General features: G+C 43.2%; 1 protein-coding gene across 1 annotated transcript in view; it reads left to right on the forward strand.

Annotated features, from left to right (window-relative positions):
- The first annotated feature begins 267 nt into the window (after positions 1-267).
- Positions 268-19,779, forward strand: part of wnk4a (WNK lysine deficient protein kinase 4a) — a 150,361-nt gene continuing 130,849 nt past the window's right edge. The window contains exons 1-3 of the mRNA XM_084078416.1: positions 268-384; positions 4,337-4,722; positions 6,318-6,965. Of these exons, the coding sequence (XP_083934542.1) occupies positions 4,393-4,722; positions 6,318-6,965 (978 nt within the window). The 5' untranslated portion in view covers positions 268-384; positions 4,337-4,392. The remainder of the gene's footprint in view (positions 385-4,336; positions 4,723-6,317; positions 6,966-19,779) is intronic.

Consider the following 19,779-nt stretch of genomic DNA (forward strand, 5'->3'; position numbering starts at 1 on the left):
ATCATTTAATTATTATTATTATTATTATTATCATTACCCTCATTATTATTATTAAAATGGCATTGAATGAGGGCTTCTACTTTCAAAGTAATTATCTGAGTACTTCTTCTCCATCACTGCTCACTGCTCACCATAAATAAAGGAGGGGGCGTGTGTTAGCGTGGGGGGAGTTATGGAGCAGAGGAGGAGGGACGGGGGGGCGGAGTTATGTATCAGAGGAGCGTGTAGAGTTCTCCTCTAGACTCCAGACTCCTCTAACAGCTCATATGCTGATGTAGTGTTTACCTTCTCAGGTTATTATGGACGAGCACTGTGTGTGATGGTGATGCTTTAATGTTCATGTGGATTATGTTGTTTTAAACCGGAGTCTAGTTACAGCAACAAGTAAGTAGTTTATAGTTTTTTTTACATGTCTATTCTTTATTAAATGTCTAATTTACTGCTGGAAAAGTCGTGACTTGTTGAATGAATCGACAAAGAGAACCGTTTGACTTCATGATCACAGACCAGGCTGTAACTCTGAGATGCTACAAATGTAACCAAATGGACCCTGGCGGGTCCATTTGGTTACATTTGTAGCATCTCAGAGTTTAATACCGTTGTTGCAGCTCTGTATATTAATTAGGGAAGATAAACATATAACTGTATTTTTATGATCACATGAAAATACATCATGATGATCACAGTCTGTAACTCTGGAGAGATATACATGAACCAAATGGACCCTATTTATAGGGGGGGGCACTATATTGGGGCCAGCCCACTTATGATCTATTGGTTAATTTAAAGATATGTATTTATATTATAATGATTTTTATCCCCCCCCCCCCGATTAATGAATTGATTAATCTATCTATTGGTTGAGTTCTCATACAGATACAGTCATTTGCATATTAAGTGGCATTAAGGCATCGTGAATAGATTTGTGACTGACAGGGGTCTTCAACAGGGGGTCCGGGATCCCTAGGGGGTCCTCAGAGTTACTACAGGGGGGGCCGCCAAATCTTTCAGTGATAGATAGGATTCTGAGGGGAACAATTTAGCCAAAAATAGCCGATCTACAAGCTCACAATGAGCTGCTTGTAGATCTGCTATTCTTTTGCAAAGTGGTTTGGTGTGTGTATAGACAGTAGAGGGGAAAAAAGAGCAGACCAAGTACAGAGTGGAGGGTCATTGTTTAGAATTGAGGCTTTAAGTGGTTAAATGTCTGAAAACACACATTAGCATGAATGAATAGAGAAGCTTATGTGTCAAAATAAACAACATTAATTTACACAACATAGTGCATGTCAAACAAGTCTATGAAGATATCTATGAAATCCATGAAAAAGTTTAATCTGCATCACAATGTTATACAAGTAGTGAGGGGTCCCTGCTTCACCTGTCTCTCTGCTAAGGGGTCCCTGCTTCACTTGTCTCTCTGCTAAGGGGTCCCTGCTTCACCTGTGTGTCTCTCTGCTAAGGGGTCCCTGCTTCGCCTGTCTCTCTGCTAAGGGGTCCTTGGCCTGAAAAACGTTGAAGACCCCTGGTTTATGAAATGAAAGCGAGCCAGATACTTAAACCAGGTGTTAATAAGGTCTCTTTGATCTCTGCTCTGACCTGCAAGAGTTAATATAATTATCTACAATAATGAGGACTGTAGGCTATCTGTCACCTTGACATGTGTGTGAAACAGTGGTGGAAAAAGTACTCACATGTTTTACTTAAGTAAAAGTATCAATACTGCAATGTAGAAATACTGATCTGTTAAAAGTAAAAGTCTGGAATTCAAAAAGTCCTTGAGTAAAAGTACATAAGTATTGGTATCAAAATGTACTTAAAATGCCAAGAGTAAAGGTACTCGTTATGCAGAAGGTCCCATTTCACAAATTTTCAAATGTATAAAAAATCCTTTGAAAATAGCAGATCTGCAGATCGAAGTAGATTGGCAATTTTCAAATTGCCAAAGTTTAAATGGGGCTGAAGTGGTTTGTAATAATAATCCAAATCTACGAAGTAACTAACGTTTTCAAATCATTGTAGTGGTAATGTAGATCTGTGAGTCCAGCCCACCTGCTGTTTACAGAGGATACAGGACAGGTGGGCACTAGGGACATCTGGGCACCTTGACCTGGCATCCCTAGTGTGTGTATGGTTGGTTTCAATGTACACATTGATTTTTTTGGATATCCTACATTTAGACTGATGATGGTTCTCTTCCTTATGCAACTGACATGACAACATCTTCCCCCCTCCTCCTGACAGAGGCTAAAATCTCCTATGGGTCTATTTGGTTCCATCTGTACGCTCTCAGAGTTAAATTAATCGAAGAAAGAATACCGTTGATCACTGTATAGGGAACTGGTTCTCAGCCTGTGGGTCGGGATCCCCAGAGGGGTCCCCAAATTGGGGGGGGGGGGGGGGATTCCCGGATGATTAGCTTAATGTGCAACATGGTTTTCTCACTCAACAATAAACAACCCAACATACAGTGTCGTTGCTGTCCGGCAGAAACCAAACTCCATTTTGACGCTTTTGCATTTTTTTCCTCCATTATTCAGTGCCATTGAACACCCATACGTCTGTGTGTTGATAAACTTGAAACGATGAAAAGCATTAAAAAGTGCTTCTTCTGACAAACCGCTTGCACCGCATAGACCAATTATGTGTTTACTAACGTTGAGACTGGGCGCACAGGTGATTGTTTCACGTAATCACTTCTCAACCTGTTGGTTTGGGGTGCAGCTGGTTTCAGCACACCCCAACCTCCTCTGGTGTGTTGGCTAGTGCTGCGCGTCCTAGCGAGACCTGATAGAATGGGTTTCATTGCGCGCATACTGGTGGTTCTGGTTCATACTGGTGTGACGTCGTCTGTTAAGAGGTCTATACAACGCTGCCTGGCCAGGAGTCAGTGCGTTGCTTCCCGGCCTGCCTACGACCGTCCGACAGACCTCCGCCGCGGAGGCACAAGGGGGCTATTATCGCCTCCTCCCCATGCCCACCAGGGGAAGCTTTGTCCCGGGTAGTGGAGCCGCCGAGCCGGGTGATCCCTGGTCCATGCCCGGGCGTAGGCGGGAACCACTCGTAGGCGGGAACCACTTTGCTCATGTCTAAAGTTATATTCCGAATGAATGCTTTGGTCATGTAAACGAGGAATACTTTTATTCAGGTTCCATGTGAACTAATCTGAGTTCCCAGAAGTTTTCGCCAGCTCTGGCGAGGAACACATGTGAACAGGTGAGTGGAACAGATTGGAACGGAATGAGTTCATTCTGAACGAATACATGATGTCATGTCCATGTAACCGCAGCCATTGTGAGCTTGGAGGTCCATTCAGCTGTTCTTATCAATGATGAACAAAACCTCCTAACTCAACTTTTTGTTGTTGTTTTTGTCATTTCCTGAAAAATTAGCATTTTGGAGTTAGCTGGTTAATTCCTGCATACAGCAGAGATATACAGGGTATCTGCACATTTATAAAGTTACAATTTAATGACTTTTAACACCCTTTAATACCAAACTGGACAAACTGTCAAATATTTTGTGTAAGAAAGAGGCAAATATTGTGAAAATAGCAGATCATGTAGCTGCGAGGCGTTGTGAGCTTGTAGATCTGCTATTTTCAGCTAAATGTAATTACTACAATTCTTTAAAGTGCTTGTCGGGGGGGGGGGGGGGGGGGGGGGGGGGGGGGGATGGGTGATATGATTATTTTGGGGGGTCCCCAGTTGAAATGTGATTACTTTTTATTTTGGTGAATCATGACCATAAAACGTTTGATTCTGTGAAAAAAAACTTTTTTGAAAACGTCAAAACAAAGGGTATTTATTAAATATAGTATATAATTAAATATATATATTTTTTTAAATCACAGAAAAAAATGTTTAATGGTCATGATTCACCAGGACCCTGGATGGCTTGATTCTAGGCTTAAAATAATTGATATAAATATTTTGGGAAATGTCAATGGGAAAAATGCATTGACTATTTTGAAGTGGAGCCAGAAAATGCCCTTTTTGTATCAAGGACCCCCAAATTGACACATATTAGCCCACAGACCCCCATTTGAAAAGATATGCCAGGGACTCAACCATTTTGATTTCTTGGGGGTCCCAATCTACACTGTATCGTCATCATTCGTGTTCATTTAACTCTGAGAATGTACAAATGGAACCAAATGGACCCATCAGAGTTACAGACACACAAGGTTCAATTTGGTTCCTAACTATTAATTTGTCTGGGGACCCCCTGGAACCCCCTCAAGGACCACTGGTTGAAAACCACTGCTCTATAGTGAAGATAAACATAAGTGTATTTTCATGACATGGTTTGTGTTCTCTTCTCTCTCTCTCTCCAGTCTAGACTGGACAATAAAAGGGTCTCCACTGTGTAAAACGTACAACGACACCCACCATGTCCCACGCAGAGGTGGAGATCCCTGGAGGACGACACGGCGGGTTCCCCGGTCTGTCGTCGTCGACGGCGGCGGTGGTGGACCTGAGGAGCGATGGGGACCGTCTGTCCCCGCACGATGTCCCCTCCATGCTGCGGAGGGCCGCGGCGGGGGCCGTGGGGGCCGGCGCGGGGGGCCGGAGGAACTCGTACGGCCTGCATAAGATCACCATGGACATGGACTCTCTGTGTCTGTCCAAAGCTCTGTCCTGGTCCGCCGAGTCCATCCTGACCCTGACCGAGTCCAGGGCGGACGAAGACGAGGAGGAGGAGGAGGAGGAGGAGGAGGAGGTAGGCCTGTCACAATTATTACCTAATCCTATAGAGCACCGAAGTCTGACGTAATTTACACATCCTAGGTTTGTCTACCTCAGGGGTCTTCAACAGGGGGTCCGGGACCCCTAGGGGGTCCTCACAGGTACTATAGGGCAGTGGTTCTCAAACCTTTTCATGTCAAGGACCCCCTAATTGACACTTATTACCCCGCGGACCCCCATTTGAAAAGATAAGCCAGGGACCCCAATAAGAGAAGGTTTTTACGGCTCTCTAGCAGTGGTTCTCAACCACTTTAATTTCAAGGATCCCCAGTTTGACATGCATTAGGCTACGGACCCCCATTTAATGGCATTTATACCTCTGGGACCCCAATTCATATTGTAAAACCAATGTTAATTTAACTCTGAGAGTGTAACGGGTCCATTTGGTTCCATTTTTACACTCTCAGAGTTACAGACCCATAAGGGTCCATTTGGTTCCTGTCCACCATTTAGCTGGGGACCCCCTGGAACCCCCTCAAGTACCCCTGGGGGTCCCCGGACCCCACCTACAATTCCTTTTCTGAGGGAAACATTAGCCGAAAATAGCAGATCTACAAGCTCTCAACGCCTCGCGCTGCGAGGCGTTGAGAGCTTGTAGATCGGCTATTTTTGGCAAAGAGGCTGTAGGTGTAGAGGGAAAAAAGAGCAGACTAAGTAAAAAGAAACTTTAATCTGAAACACAATTTTATACAATATAGAGTAGGGGGTCCCTGCTTCATCTCTCTCTCAGCTAGGGGGTCCTTGGCCTGAAAACGTTGAAGACCCCTGGTCTACCTGGTTCACGGTTTTCCACCCCCATTCTGAATCCCCATAGACGTGTTTAATATCGCGTCAAATAAGAACTGTGTTCCAAAAATAAACTAATGACCCCGGCGGTTTGACTCTATTATGGATATGAAGCATCAACTGACGGTGAGAAAACGTTGATGTTACTTCCGCCGAATTAGTTACATTTTGGCCAGAAACAGACTGTATCAAATATAAGTGACTGACTATCATAAACGATACAGAACCTCCTCCCTAACAATATCGCCGAGACAGTTTGTTTATTTTTGGACCACAATTCTTATATGAGACGATTCTAAGATGACCCAATGTTATTCTCCATAGAGAAATGACTTTACGAACCTGGGGATGAACGAGTGACGTCAGGACTTCTGTACTCTATAATCGCAATTATTTGAGATATTCGCAATTCTTTTTGCATAATCGTCTTAATCGTTTCCACGTTAAAAAATGTTCACACATTTTCAAATATTAAAAAAAGCAGAAATAGCAGATCTACAAGCTTACAACTTTGTGAAGCGTTGTAAGCTTGTAGATCTGCTATTTCTGCTTTTTTTTTACATGTATAAAATTATTAAACATGTCAATAATTTCTTTGTATATTTAATTATTTATCATGTCTGCCCTGTGCATTTTTCTTTTATTACAAAGCCTAAAAGACAAACAGAAATAAATTATTAAACATATTTTCCAATGTTCAACAATGTCCAAACACACAATTAAACCGTTAATCGCAAATATCTTCGTCAACTAATCGTCATCTTCCATCTGTAACGGTGACAGCCCTACGAGGAGGAGGAGGAAGTAGGCCACAACATCATCATCAACAACAGTAAAGCCGAGGAGGAGGAGTCTCCGCCCCCGTCCCTGCTGTCCTCCTCCCTCATGATAGACTCCTCCTCCAGCCCAGGGACCACCAGCTCCAACACGCCCCCTTGTGGCGGCAGCCAGGGAGGCGACGGCTCCTCCTCCGGCGGGGACGTGAGCTGGGGGAGGGTCGGGGATGGTCCGTCCTCCTCCTCGGGGGCCGGAGGAGAAGGCGGCGGGGACACCAGCCCCGGAGGGGGAGGGGCGTCCCTGGAGGGGCGCGCCCCCGACACCGGCGACGCCCGCCGCGGCGTCGCCCAGGACGCGGCCATCGTCAGCTCCGACTCGGAGAACGAGCTCAAACAGCAGCAGAGACGCAACAAGCTGACGCTGTTGTCCCCCTCCTCCTCCTTCTCCACCTCCTCCCGGAGGACGAGGAGGACCGCGCAGGAGAGCAAGTGGGAGCAGGAGGAGAAGGAGGACGTGGAGACCAAGGCCGTGGCCACCTCGCCCGACGGGCGCTACCTCAAGTTCAACATCGAGATCGGGCGGGGGTCGTTCAAGACGGTCTATAAGGGACTGGACACCGAGACGACCGTGGAGGTGGCCTGGTGCGAGCTACAGGTATGGACAGTGTGATGTTTTCTATAGAGCTACAGGTGTGGACAGTGTAATGTTTTCTATAGAGCTACAGGTGTGGACAGTATGATGTTTTCTATAGAGCTACAGGTATGGACAGTATGATGTTTTCTATAGAGGTACAGGTGTGAACAGTATGTCGTTTTCTATAGAGGTACAGGTGTGGACAGTATGTCGTTTTCTATAGAGGTAAAGGTATGGACAGTATGATGTTTTCTATAGAGCGACAGGTGTGGACAGTATGATGTTTTCTATAGAGCGACAGGTATGGACAGTATGATGTTTTCTATAGAGCGACAGGTGTGGACAGTATGATGTTTTCTATAGAGCGACAGGTGTGGACAGTGTGATGTTTTCTATAGAGCTACAGGTGTGAACAGTATGTAGTTTGCTATAGAGCGACAGGTGTGAACATTATGATGTTTTCTATAGAGGTACAGGTGTGGACAGTATGGATGTGTAGTTTTCTATAGAGGTACAGGTGTGTACAGTATGTAGTTTTCTATAGAGCTACAGGTATGGATAGTATGGATGTGTAGTTTTCTATAGAGCTACAGGTGTGGACCGTATGGATGTGTAGTTTTCTATAGAGCTACAGGTATGGACAGTATGGATGTGTAGTTTTCACACAAGATCAGTGCCCGTTTTCACATGAGACGAATTTCAACATTTCCACTATACTTCCTGCACTTTGGCTGATGTGAAAATACGAGAAGATATGTCAGTATTTTTCTAATTTTTTCCAAAAAAAAAGCAGATCTAGATTCTCAATGAGCTTGTAGATCGGCTACTTTTGAACATGTTCTTTTAAACTGTTCCACATTGTGCCCCTTCCTCTCCCTCAGTGCCAGAACGACACTATTAACTCCAGACAGAGTGATCAGAGTGTATCATGTATATTCATGTCAGTGTATTTTATTAGAACGTTACAGTGTCTTATCTTCAAAGCCTCTGCTATGTATTCACTCAGCCTGACTCCCCAGGCACACTATATGCCTGTGGCTGTTGGTGAAAGCTCTCTGATCTACATTCTTCTGTCTGGGATGGGCCGTGCACAGTGGGGGGAAAGTAGATTTACTCAAGTGCTGTAGGCTACTTTAAAGGGCAAGACCACTTTGGTAGAGGTTTGGGTCGTGTAGTTACCTTGCCATGATGGAACTCCAAAGGTGAAAACTTCAAGAAATCCAAAATAATTGCTCCATTGATTAGAAATTGATCATTCTAAATATGCTCCTCATTGACTTACATTGTATGGTGAAACAGCTCTTAAAATCACTCTTTTAGCATGTAATCCAACACAAACAAAGCTGATTCAGACAATGGAGAGCATCACCAAACACAGTACTGTATGTTGTTTTAATACAAATGTTAACATCCTGTTGATTTTACTATTTTTATTAGGAAGAAAACCTGGACTTGATCTGCGGATCTGGATCCGGATATTCAAATTGTAAAATCAATAGGAAGTTGACATTGTTAATTAAAACACAAACAGTAGTGGGTTTGGTGATGTTCTATATTGTCTGAATCAGCTTTGTTTGTGTTGGGTTACGTACTAAAAGAGTGACTTTGAGATCTGTTTCAGTGTACAATGTAAGTCAACGATCTGAGTTCTTACTTCCACCACTGACTGCATGACAGGCTGGCTGCTCCCTCATCCCACTAGAGGTCAGAGGTCAGAACCCCCCCTCCCCCCACCCCCTCTCCCCCTGCTAAACTCTGTTGTCATTAACATATAACCACCCACCCACCGCCTCATGTGCTCAACCCACAACAGAGACCTAGTGATACTCTATCGCTTTCATTTCAAGCTCCCAACGTAAGGCGTTGATAAACGTCTGTGGATGAAGATCTGTTGTAGTGTATATAGGGCATAGCAGTGGCGGAGATTTTCTGGTTCCACTCCAAAATAGTCAATGCATTTTTCCCATTGACATTTCCAAAAATATTTATATCAATTAATTTAAGCCTAGAATCAAGCCATCCAGGGTCCTGGTACCCTTTGTTTTGTCTCCACCGCGTGGAAGGTTAAAAAAGTACCCTTTGCTTTGTCTCCGCCGTGTGGAAGGTTAAAAAAGTACCCTTTGCTTTGTCTCCGCTGTGTGGAAGGTTAAAATAGAACCCCCTAGGTATGAAATAGGGCTAAAGTGGTTAATGTATGTTTTATGATGTGTGTAAAACACCATCGTGGGAGCGTTTCTTTTTACGTCGCGCTTGAACGTAACAGTTTCAGAAAGCGAACGAGCTCGTTCACGTTCACGGCAAATTAACTAGTTCTTTTGAACCAATCGATCATGAACGACACATCACCGACTCACAGTGAATTTATTCTGTCTGCATACAGTGCATCACTACAGCGTGCACTGCACAGACACATAGGTGTGTGTGTGTGTGTGTGTGTGTGTGTGCGTGCGTGCGTCAAACGCCAGTAGAGGTTGACTGGAAAGAGCGTATAGTGGTGTGTAATGTGCGTATGGATAGCCAACATTGTTTATTTATCCACTGCTGGGTTTATCTTACCAGCGTTGGCGGCTGATTCAGTATTCTGAAAGGATTTGTGAGCGCCGTGTGTGAGATCTAAGTAGGAGATGATGATGAGGACTTCCTGACAGGTGTTACTGTAAGGTTTACGGCTACCAGGGCAGGTAGCACTGTAAACACTGACATTATCACACCACACACACACACACACACACACACACACACACACACACACACACACACACACACACACACACACACAGATAACGCAGATTGTTCTCTGTCTGTTTATTATGGAGATCTCATCCAGTGATAACCTGCAGAGGTGTGTGTACGTCATTGTGTTGCCATGCTTGTGGGCACGCACACACACGCACGCACGCACGCACGCACGCACGCACGCACGCACGCACGCACGCACGCACGCACGCACGCACGCACGCACGCACGCACGCACGCACGCACGCACGCACGCACACACACACACACACACACACACACACACACACACACACACACACACACACACACACACACACACACACACACACACACACACATGTTTGTATTACTTGTGAGGACATCAACACTTTAGCACAGCCATGTGAATGAATGCCATTTAAAAATAATAATTGCCATTTTTAACTGTAAGCCTAAAGCCGAAAAACAGCAGATCTATAAGCTCACAACGCGTCGCGCTGCGACGCGTTGTGAGCTTATAGATCGGCTGTTTTTCGGTGCATGACACATGGCGCACAACTAAGAATAAATCATGTTGAACTCTTAATTCCAATCCCTAAACCTAACCTCTAAGACACCTAAATGTCTAATCCTGACCTGAATGTTTTTCTAATTGTAAACTTACTAGAAGTTCGGGCCGCTATGCGGCCCGAACGTCTAGCGTGACACGTCGTTCACTTTGCAGTGCCACCTTACAGGCACCTCACAGTGTGAGAGAGAGTTTTGTGCTCTCCTAAATCCACGGCAGGCTTTGAAAGTACCCACTTCAGAAAGAGGTGACGTGCATCACCTCTCCAATGACCAAAACCCACTATGGAAGCCGTCGAACTGGTGCGATCTGACGGCATCCTAGAATTTATAGGTAGGATGTGATGTCATGCGTGATGTCATGCTGTCGTGAGATTACGTCACACTGGCGTTGTGTCCATATTCGGAGTGATGCAACGTACATACAACATACTGACAAACATACTGACAAACATACTGACAACCGACATGGCGCAGGATTCAAATTGTATATATATATAGATATCTAAATAAATGATTTTTTTTTAACTATAAAACAACCATTTGTCTTGTGAGGACCAGGAAAACTGTCCTCACAATGTATATTTCTTCAAATTCTACTATACTTGGTCCTCGCAAGTATAGTAATACAAACACACACACACACACACACACACACACACACACACACACCCACCCACAGGCTTTGATAACAGCTGCTCTCTCTCTCTCTCTCTCTCTCTCTCTCTCTCTCTCTCTCTCTCTCTCTTACATGGTAGAGGGCTGACTCAGGCGTTTACAGGCACACAGACAGATTAGACTCTCTGGTTATCGCTGGTGTTCTGTGTGACACATGTTAGTCAGAATGTCCAGTAGACATGAGGCCTGGGCTTCTGAAGTGAAGGTCTTGTATGTCCTACAACAAGCCCCACAGGTCACACAGCCTGCCCTGTGCCTCAGTGTGACAATGGGCTCACATGATTGCATTGAACCTCAGTTAACCCTGGTGACCCTATTTTGGAAACATGTCATTATAAGCAAAGAAAAATCTCAAAAATAGCCTCTGCCTATGCACAGGGAAAACAGCAGATCTACGAGCCCACAACACGTTTTATGACAACGTGTTGTGAGCTTGTAGATTAGCTATTTTTCGTCAAATGACGGTGTCAGGTTTGACCCTTTTAAGATTATTTAAGCTCATAACGTTATGAGCTTGTAGATCTGCTATTTTTGGAAAAATCGTGAGGGGGGTGGGGGGGCTGGAACAACATATTTTGAGATAGGGGTCCGCGGCCAAATACATATCATTTTGGGGGTCCTTGACAACAATTGACACAATTTTTCAAAAATAGCAGATCTACAAGCTCATAGCGCGGCACTCGGTGCCGCGCTATGAGCTTAAAGAAGGCCTCCCATGTTAGTTTCATAGTGGCGTGATTGATTATAAACGCACTCACTGAACTGGGTGATTGTTTGAAGAGCTACGCTTCAACAGATCACCTGCCAAAACAGATCAGAGCACCACCGCGTTCACAGCTCCACCCACTGGCCCTGTGGCAGAGACAGGTACGAGAAGGCAGTGTTGCCATGTCTGGGCAACACTAATAAGCGACTTTGGGCTTATTTTTTGCCGCTTGTTGCTTGTAAATATTGGTAGTTTGCAGCAGGTTGCAGTTTTTAGGGCTTGTTTCTAAAGTGTAGTTGATTATTTTGGGCTTGCTTCCAAATGTTTTGAATTATTATTCAAACCAGAGGTTCTCAAATATGTAATTTGTCCCCATAACCCCCATGTGAAAATGCTTTGTGCCAGGGACCCCCGAAACAGATTTGTGTTGTTAGAACGTTTCCTCCAAAGAAAGAAAGAAGAAATCCTCCAAATATTCAACATTTTATTTCAAGATCTTTTTGAAAATAGCCGATCTACAAGCTCACAACGCGTCGCATCGCGACGCGTTGTGAGCTTGTAGATCGGCTATTTTCAAATAGCCCATGTATACCGTATATAGGTGTAAAGTGCTCATATGACCTCGTCACTTCTTTTGGGCTTATTATTTTCCTAGAACTGGTTGCTTATTTCTCTCACAAAATCTGGCATCTGACACTGGTCCAAAGCCCCACCCACTGGCTCTTAGGCTGTCAGTCAGAGAGACAGATAGAAGGATTACAGTAACAGTGTGTAGATCTGATCTGATCTGTAGATCTACCCTGAAGCTTTGGCTCCAGGTCTATGGAGGAGCAGCAGGTGGCTAGTACGTAGATGGCCCACCCGTCCTGGCTGGCACAGAGCAGGTGTTTGTGTGTACAGAGGGCAGAAGAAGCGCCGTAGGGCACTGTGTGTGTGTGTGTGTGTGTGTGTGTGTGTGTGTGTGTGTGTGTGTGTGTGTGTGTGTGTGTGTGTGTGTGTGTGTGTGTGTGTGTGTGTGTGTGTGTGTGTGTGTGTGTGTGTGTGTGTGTGTGTGTGTGTGTGTGTGTGTGTGTGTCACATGGTATCTACCATGTTGTGACAACGGGGTAACTGGTACTATTTCATGGGATTGTCACAGGGCAGAAGGAATTCCATGGAGGCGTTGAAGGCCATGGTCACCCGGCCCCCCCCCCCCCCCACACACACACACACACACACACACACACAAGCTCACTGCGAGCTTGTACATCTGCTATTTTTGAATATTTAAAAAAACAAATCTTGAAAGTATTGGAAAAGTTTGCACACATTGGATATTTTTTTGTTTACACAAATCTTCTCTTCTGGGAAATATGTTCCGGTGTGGGGGGGGGGGTCCACACGGCCAAATACTTATCAATGTGGGGGTCCTTGACATGCAAAAAGTGTGAGGCCACGGTGGCCTTGATGCCCCAACCCCCCCACCCTGCCCATGGAGCTGATATGAGTGTTTTCTCCTTCCTGTTCATGAGCTTCATAAACACACTGCAGTGTCCTTGACTGAGATTATGAATTCTTACCTCCTCCCCCTGTTCTCCCTCTGTTCTCCCCCTGTTCTCCCTCTGTTCTCCCCCTGTTCTCCCTCTGTTCTCCCCCTGTTCTCCCTCTGTTCTCCCCTCCTTCAGACACACTGATTGGTTCAGGGCTGAGTGTGTCTGAACATTTGACTCAGGAGTTTGTTTCTACACAGTTTGTAAATAGACTTTCATGGACTTAAAATCAATGTTTTATGTGATGGCCTTCCTTCTCTGGCATTTGGCCTTTGATCCCTAAAAAAATGCACAACACCTTAATCCATTGAGACAAGGAATGCATCTGTGTCATTTTAAGATTCCTTTGGCTATTCAAAAATAGCAGATCTACAAGCTCATAGCACGGCACTCTGTGCAATTTTTAAAAAAATCGTTTACAATTTGTGCAAATCTTTGAATATTTATATGTATGTTTTAACATGAACATTTTTAACTCCAATCTGTGCTTCTGGGGGGTCCCTGGAACAAAACATTTTGAGATGGGGGTCCATGGCCAAATACATATCATTTTAGAAAACATTTTTAGATATGTATTTGGCCATGGACCCCCATCTCAAAATGTTTTGTTACAGGGACCCCCCCAGAAGCAAATATTTGAGTTACAAATGTTCGCCTTAAAAAAAAAAAAAAATACAACAAAATAGAAGATCTACAAGTTCATGCCGCGCTATGAGCTTGTAGATCTGCTATTTTTGAATAGCCAAAGTATAAAATAATGCTTATAGCTCAAATCTAAAATGACACAGATGCGTTCCCAGATTGAATGGGTTATATGTTTTATTTAATGGCCTTATCCTGCTCTGGCATTTGACCTTTGTTCCCTCAAAAAACAACATACAACACCAGAGGTCAAGTGTCCTGACCCTTAATGACATGTCCTGGCCACCTCCCACACAGTCTCAGGCAGAATATGAGACTTTTCCCCATTATTATTCATGACTAACCCACTTCTATCTGCACACACTTGTCTGAACTCTTCTTTTTCTCGTGCGGTCTGAAGCATTGTTGTTTGTGTGTGTGTGTGTGTGTGTGCCTTTTATACGAGGCAGGGCTCTGGGTCTCAACCCCGTATCGTACGGTATTTAGCTCACTTTACATGTGGCTTTGAGCTCCGTTAAGCCCCCCCTCTAATCGCCTCTAATAAGCTTAAAGGTAGCCATTGTTGATGCTGTTGTTGCCTCTGTGTTAAGGCTGACCTTAGAGGAGAGACGGACTCTCCATTGTAGTTACAGCATCTGTGTCACCACTTTATTCATGTTTTATACTTTTGGCTATTCAAAAATAGCAGATCTACAAGCTCGTAGCGCGGCACCGAGTACCGCGCTACAAGCTTGTAGATCTGCTATTTTTGAAAAATCGTGAAAATGTGTGCAAATCTTTGAATGTATATGTTTTCTTAAAGTGAACATTTGTAACGCAAATCTTTGCTTCTGGGGGATCCCTGGAACAACATATTTTGAGATGGGGATCCGTGGACAAATACATCATTTTGGGGGTCCTTAAATATATAAAAATGTTCGCTTTAAAAATAAACATATTCAAAGATTTGCACAAATTTTCAAGATTTTTCAAAAACAGCAGATCTACAAGCTCGTAGCTTGTAGATCTGCTTTTTTTTAAATAGCCCTTAGAGAGATGGACTCCATTGTAGTGGCAGTCATCAGTCTAACCCAGTGGTTCTCAACCTGAGGGTCGAGACCCCCAGGGGGGGTCACCAAATGATTTTGGGGGGGTCCCCAGATGACAGTGAAGTGACAATTTAAGGACCTTTTTAATACCTCAAAAAAAGAAAGAAAGAAAAGGAAAAAAAAGACCCTTACTGCATCCAAATGTATCAACAAACTACAGTTTACTATAAAAACTGGTGAAACACGGCCAAATCATATAAGAAAGAGGCAAACATTTTGAAAATGTTCGATCTTGCGGGACGTTATGAGCTTGTAGATCTGCTATTTTCACAATATCTATCTGTGGAACTGAGTCAAATTAAATGTAATGCCTCAACTCCCACATTCCAAGTGCTTGTCAGGGTTGGGGGGGTACCCAGTTCAAATATGATTATTTTGGGGGGTCACCAGTTCAAATATGATTATTTTGGGGGGTCACCAGTTCAAATATGATTATTTTGGGGGTCCCCAGTTCAAATATGATTATTTTGGGGGGTCACCAGTTCAAATATGATTATTTTGGGGGTCCCCAGTTCAAATATGATTATTTTGGGGGGTCACCAGTTCAAATATGATTATTTTGGGGTCACCAGTTCAAATATGATTATTTTTGGGGTCACAGCCTGAAAAGGTTGAGGACCACTGACCACTGTTCTAACCTTATGCCTCATTCACCCAGTGGTTTTCAACCATTTCGGTTCCATTTGTACACTCTCAGAGTTAAATGAACACGGTGGATTTTACAGTGCAGATTGGGGATGGGTGGTCCGTTGACACTTAAATAAATAAAAATAAAAAGGTATGAAAATCACTGATCTAAACTATACCGGAACCTCGATCTGTAAAATCCTCAGTGTGAATTTAACTCTGAGCGTGTACACGACTGGAACCACATGGACCCTACAATTTACTATTACAATTTTATTCATTTAGCAGATGTTCTTAATCCAGAGCGATTTACAGTAAGCAAGAACACCATGAGGTAATACATCAAATGCACAGAAATAGTCGTCATCAGTCTAAACAGTATGATATGAAAAAAATCTATAATCTGTACATTGAAATTATACAAACTATAGGATATCAGGTCAACACATGAACCTGTCATCCATCTGTCATAACATAACATGTTATCTAATTAAAAACACAATTACTTTACATAAGCCTGCAAGGTCATCAAGGCTGCGTAGGTCAAGTGTTACGGAGCAGGTCTTGAGGACCAGGGCCTATGCTGTCACTGTGTTGTTGTTGTCATGGTAACACGTGTAGCATCGTTCAGATGTCCCTCATTGCGTCTGCATCATTATGAACATTACATGACTGCAGTGGTGGAAAGTAACTAAGTACATTTACTGAAGTACTGTACTTAAGGAACATTTTGAGGTATTTGTACTTTACTTGAGTATTTCGAATTTCCAATACTTTTACTTCTACTCCACTACATTTCAGAGGGAGATATTGTACTTTTACTCCACTACAATTATTTGAAAACTTTAGTTACTTGTTACTTTTCAGATATAAATTATTACATTATGAAACATACATTAACCACTTTAGCCCTATTTTATACCTAGGCTATTTGAAACTAGCAGATCTACAAGCTCACAACGCGTCGCGATGTGACGCGTTGTGAGCTTGTAGATCTGCTATTTTCAAATATTTTAGTACTGTTACTTTTGGTACTTTAAGTACATTTTGATACCAATACTTTTGTACCAATACTTAAGTAAATTTTGAATTCCAGACTTTTACTTGTAACGGAGTATACTTCTGAATTGCAGTATTGATACTTTTACTTAAATAAAACATTTGAGTACTTTTTTCCCACCACTGTATGACTGCCTGTCATGGCCCCATGCACTTCCATTTGTTTTGGATTTGTCCCCCCCTATCCCCCCCCAGGCAGAGAGGCCTTTGGTTTCCTGTCTCTCCACAACGTGTCTAAATAAAGCAAACATGCTGTGATCCTGAAGTGCATTCTGAGGGAAGATAGAACGTTTGGGCCTGTTTTAAGCATAATGGAGTTGTGTTATATTCTATTCCTTTATTGTCAGTGGAGGCACAACAAACAATGCACCCAAAAATATATAGAAGCTCAAGATTCTAGGAAAAGTAGACATTTCAACTTCATAAAAAGCAATGTGATCTCTGTGTCAGTGAGAGACTGTTTTACATACGGATTTGATAGTTTTTTGGGGGCAGGATGCTGTTGTGACACAGTGACGTTGTGTTCTTCTGTACAGTGCAGGTTATTGTAAATAAATGGTAAATGGTGCATTTATATAGTGCTTTTATCCAAAGCACTTTACATTGATTGTGCCATTAACCCATTCACACACACATTCATACACCGATGGCAGAGGAAACCATGCAAGGCACCAACCTGCTCATCGGGAGCAATTAGGGGTTCAGAGTCTTGCTCAAGGACACTTCCACACTAACTCTGGGGGAGCCCGGGATCGAACTGGAAACCTCACGGCTTCCATCCGGCCGCTTTACCCCTGAGCCACTGCCGCCCCTATTGTACAGGTTTAAACTACTGCATACTGTTGCTCCATTATTGATGGTGCATTTAGTGACATTATCTGCTGCACCGACTTCGGATGCTGTCAATGCACTGAATGGGACATTATCATGTTTAATCAGACTATTGATTGGTCTAAGTAGGTGAGATACTGACCTACCCACGTTTAATCAGGCTATTGATTGGTGAGATACTGACCTACCGACGGGGCTCAGTCCCCAAAACATGATTTAGGATTCTGTGCCTATTATCGGTATCGGTACATAACTCGGACATCACTGAGTCAGTTGAGACGGTGCTAAACTAAACTAAACAAACTCGCCCAAAACTATACTTCATACAAAACACCTGCTCGGTAGGTCAGTACCTCACCTACTTAGACCAATCAATAGTCTGAGTAAACGTGATAATGTTCCATTCAGTGCATTGACAGGGTGTAATACATTTAGGCTGAGTTGGCCATGCATACAGACATGTTTGGACGTAGCTTAACGTGGCTGAGAACAGCAGGGGGTCAAACACCCTGGGAGGCAGCTGTCTGGTCTCTGGAGACACACTGTTGACTCACACAGACCCCCCCCCTCTCCCCCCACCACACACACACACACACACACACACACACACACACACACACACACACACACACACACACACACACACTCTGTCACGTACATGTGTCTGATGCATACATACATACAGTAGAGTCAGGACTACAGAATAGAAGCTCTGCTTACAGCAGCTCTGCTCCTCTGCTAGCAACCCTGCTAACCATTCAATCAACACATCTGTGTCACTTTACATTTATTTGGCTACTAAAAAAATAGCAGATATACGAGCTTGTAGATCTGCTATTTTTGAAAAATCGTGAAAATGTGTGCAAATCTTTGAATATAAATATATAAATTTTTAACTTAAATCTTTGCTTCTGGTGGTGGTCCCTGGAAGAAAATATTTAAATATGTGGGGTCCGCGGACAAATACAATATCATTTTGGGGGTCCGTCCTTGACATGAAAAAGTTTGAGAACCACTGATATTATAGCAACAACACTGTTAGGATTTAGAAGACATTTGTAGAATCCCCAGAAGCAAAGATTTGAGTTAAAAAATGTTTGCTTTAAAAAACATATAGGCCTATATTCAAAGATTTGCACACATTTTCAAGATCCCCCCCGCCAAAAAAAAAAAGCAGATATACAAGCTCATAGCGCGGCACTCGGTGCCGCGCTATGAGCTTGTAGATCTGCTATTTTTGAATAGCCAAAGAAATCTAAAAAGGACACACAGATGCGTTCCCGGTCATAATGGACTTAGCATCCCATGCTAGCCCCGTTAGCACAGGTGAACCAGGGATAACGTGCGTAGGAAGTGGTGTATGTATGGGGTGCTTTAAAAAATGCATGAGTCATGATCCTGTCTGTGGTCTCTTTTCACTGGAAAGGCCCAGGAACCACCATTACTCACATGGTGTCACAACAAGGGGACAGCTAGCCTTCCAAGGTGTCTCTGCTCCCTGCTATCTCCTGTCCCTGGAACCATAGCAGTTCCAAAATAAAAACAACGATCATCATATATTATCTCTTCAAAGTGATTATCCATGACTCATAATCATGGAATGACGTTTTAATAGACATTTAAAGGAGTAGTTCACCCCCCCAAAAAGTGTATTTTCTATCAATTACACACCCCATGAAGCATTGAGTTCATGGAGATTGTTTTGTTTTTGTCGCATTGCTCCTGAGACGATAATATGATGACTGGCCGAAAGATGCTAATGTATCCGGTAGGAGACTCAAAGAGTCTCCATTGAGTCTCCTACCGGAGAGACCGCCTGTCATAGGATTATTGGCTTAGGAATGCGACAAAAACTAAAAAAATCTGCATTTTTTGGGTGAACTACTCCTTTAAGGAAAGGGCTGTATCCATAGCAGACCTACACACAATGCAGTTTTACAATGAGGTTAAGCAGTTATTTATGGTAGTACTCACATTTAGTACATAGATAAAAATAGCAATACCACAATGTAGAAACCATCAAGTAAAAGCCCTGCATACAATTTTTGAACAAAATTATTGGCATATAAATATACTTTATACCAAACATAAAAGTAGTCGTTAAGCAGTATATGGTCCATTTAACATTGGGTTGTAATTAGTAATGCATTCATGCGTTCATCACTTTAATGTCACAGCTGGTAAAGTTGTGGATGTATTTATTAGGTTATGCGCTGCTGGTAGTGGTGTGTTCTACCGTGTTACGCTATATATACGTAGTATGACGTGCAGAAATTTTAGAAAAAAAGCGTAGGCCTCTACTAACTAGGGGTGTGCCGATACACTAATTTCACGAAACGATACGATACGATATTTGGCTCACAACTTCGATACGATTTCGATACGATACG

The sequence above is a fragment of the Gymnoscopelus microlampas genome (genome assembly GCF_963454915.1).
Source record: "Gymnoscopelus microlampas genome assembly, chromosome: 14".
Classification (NCBI taxonomy): domain Eukaryota; kingdom Metazoa; phylum Chordata; class Actinopteri; order Myctophiformes; family Myctophidae; genus Gymnoscopelus; species Gymnoscopelus microlampas.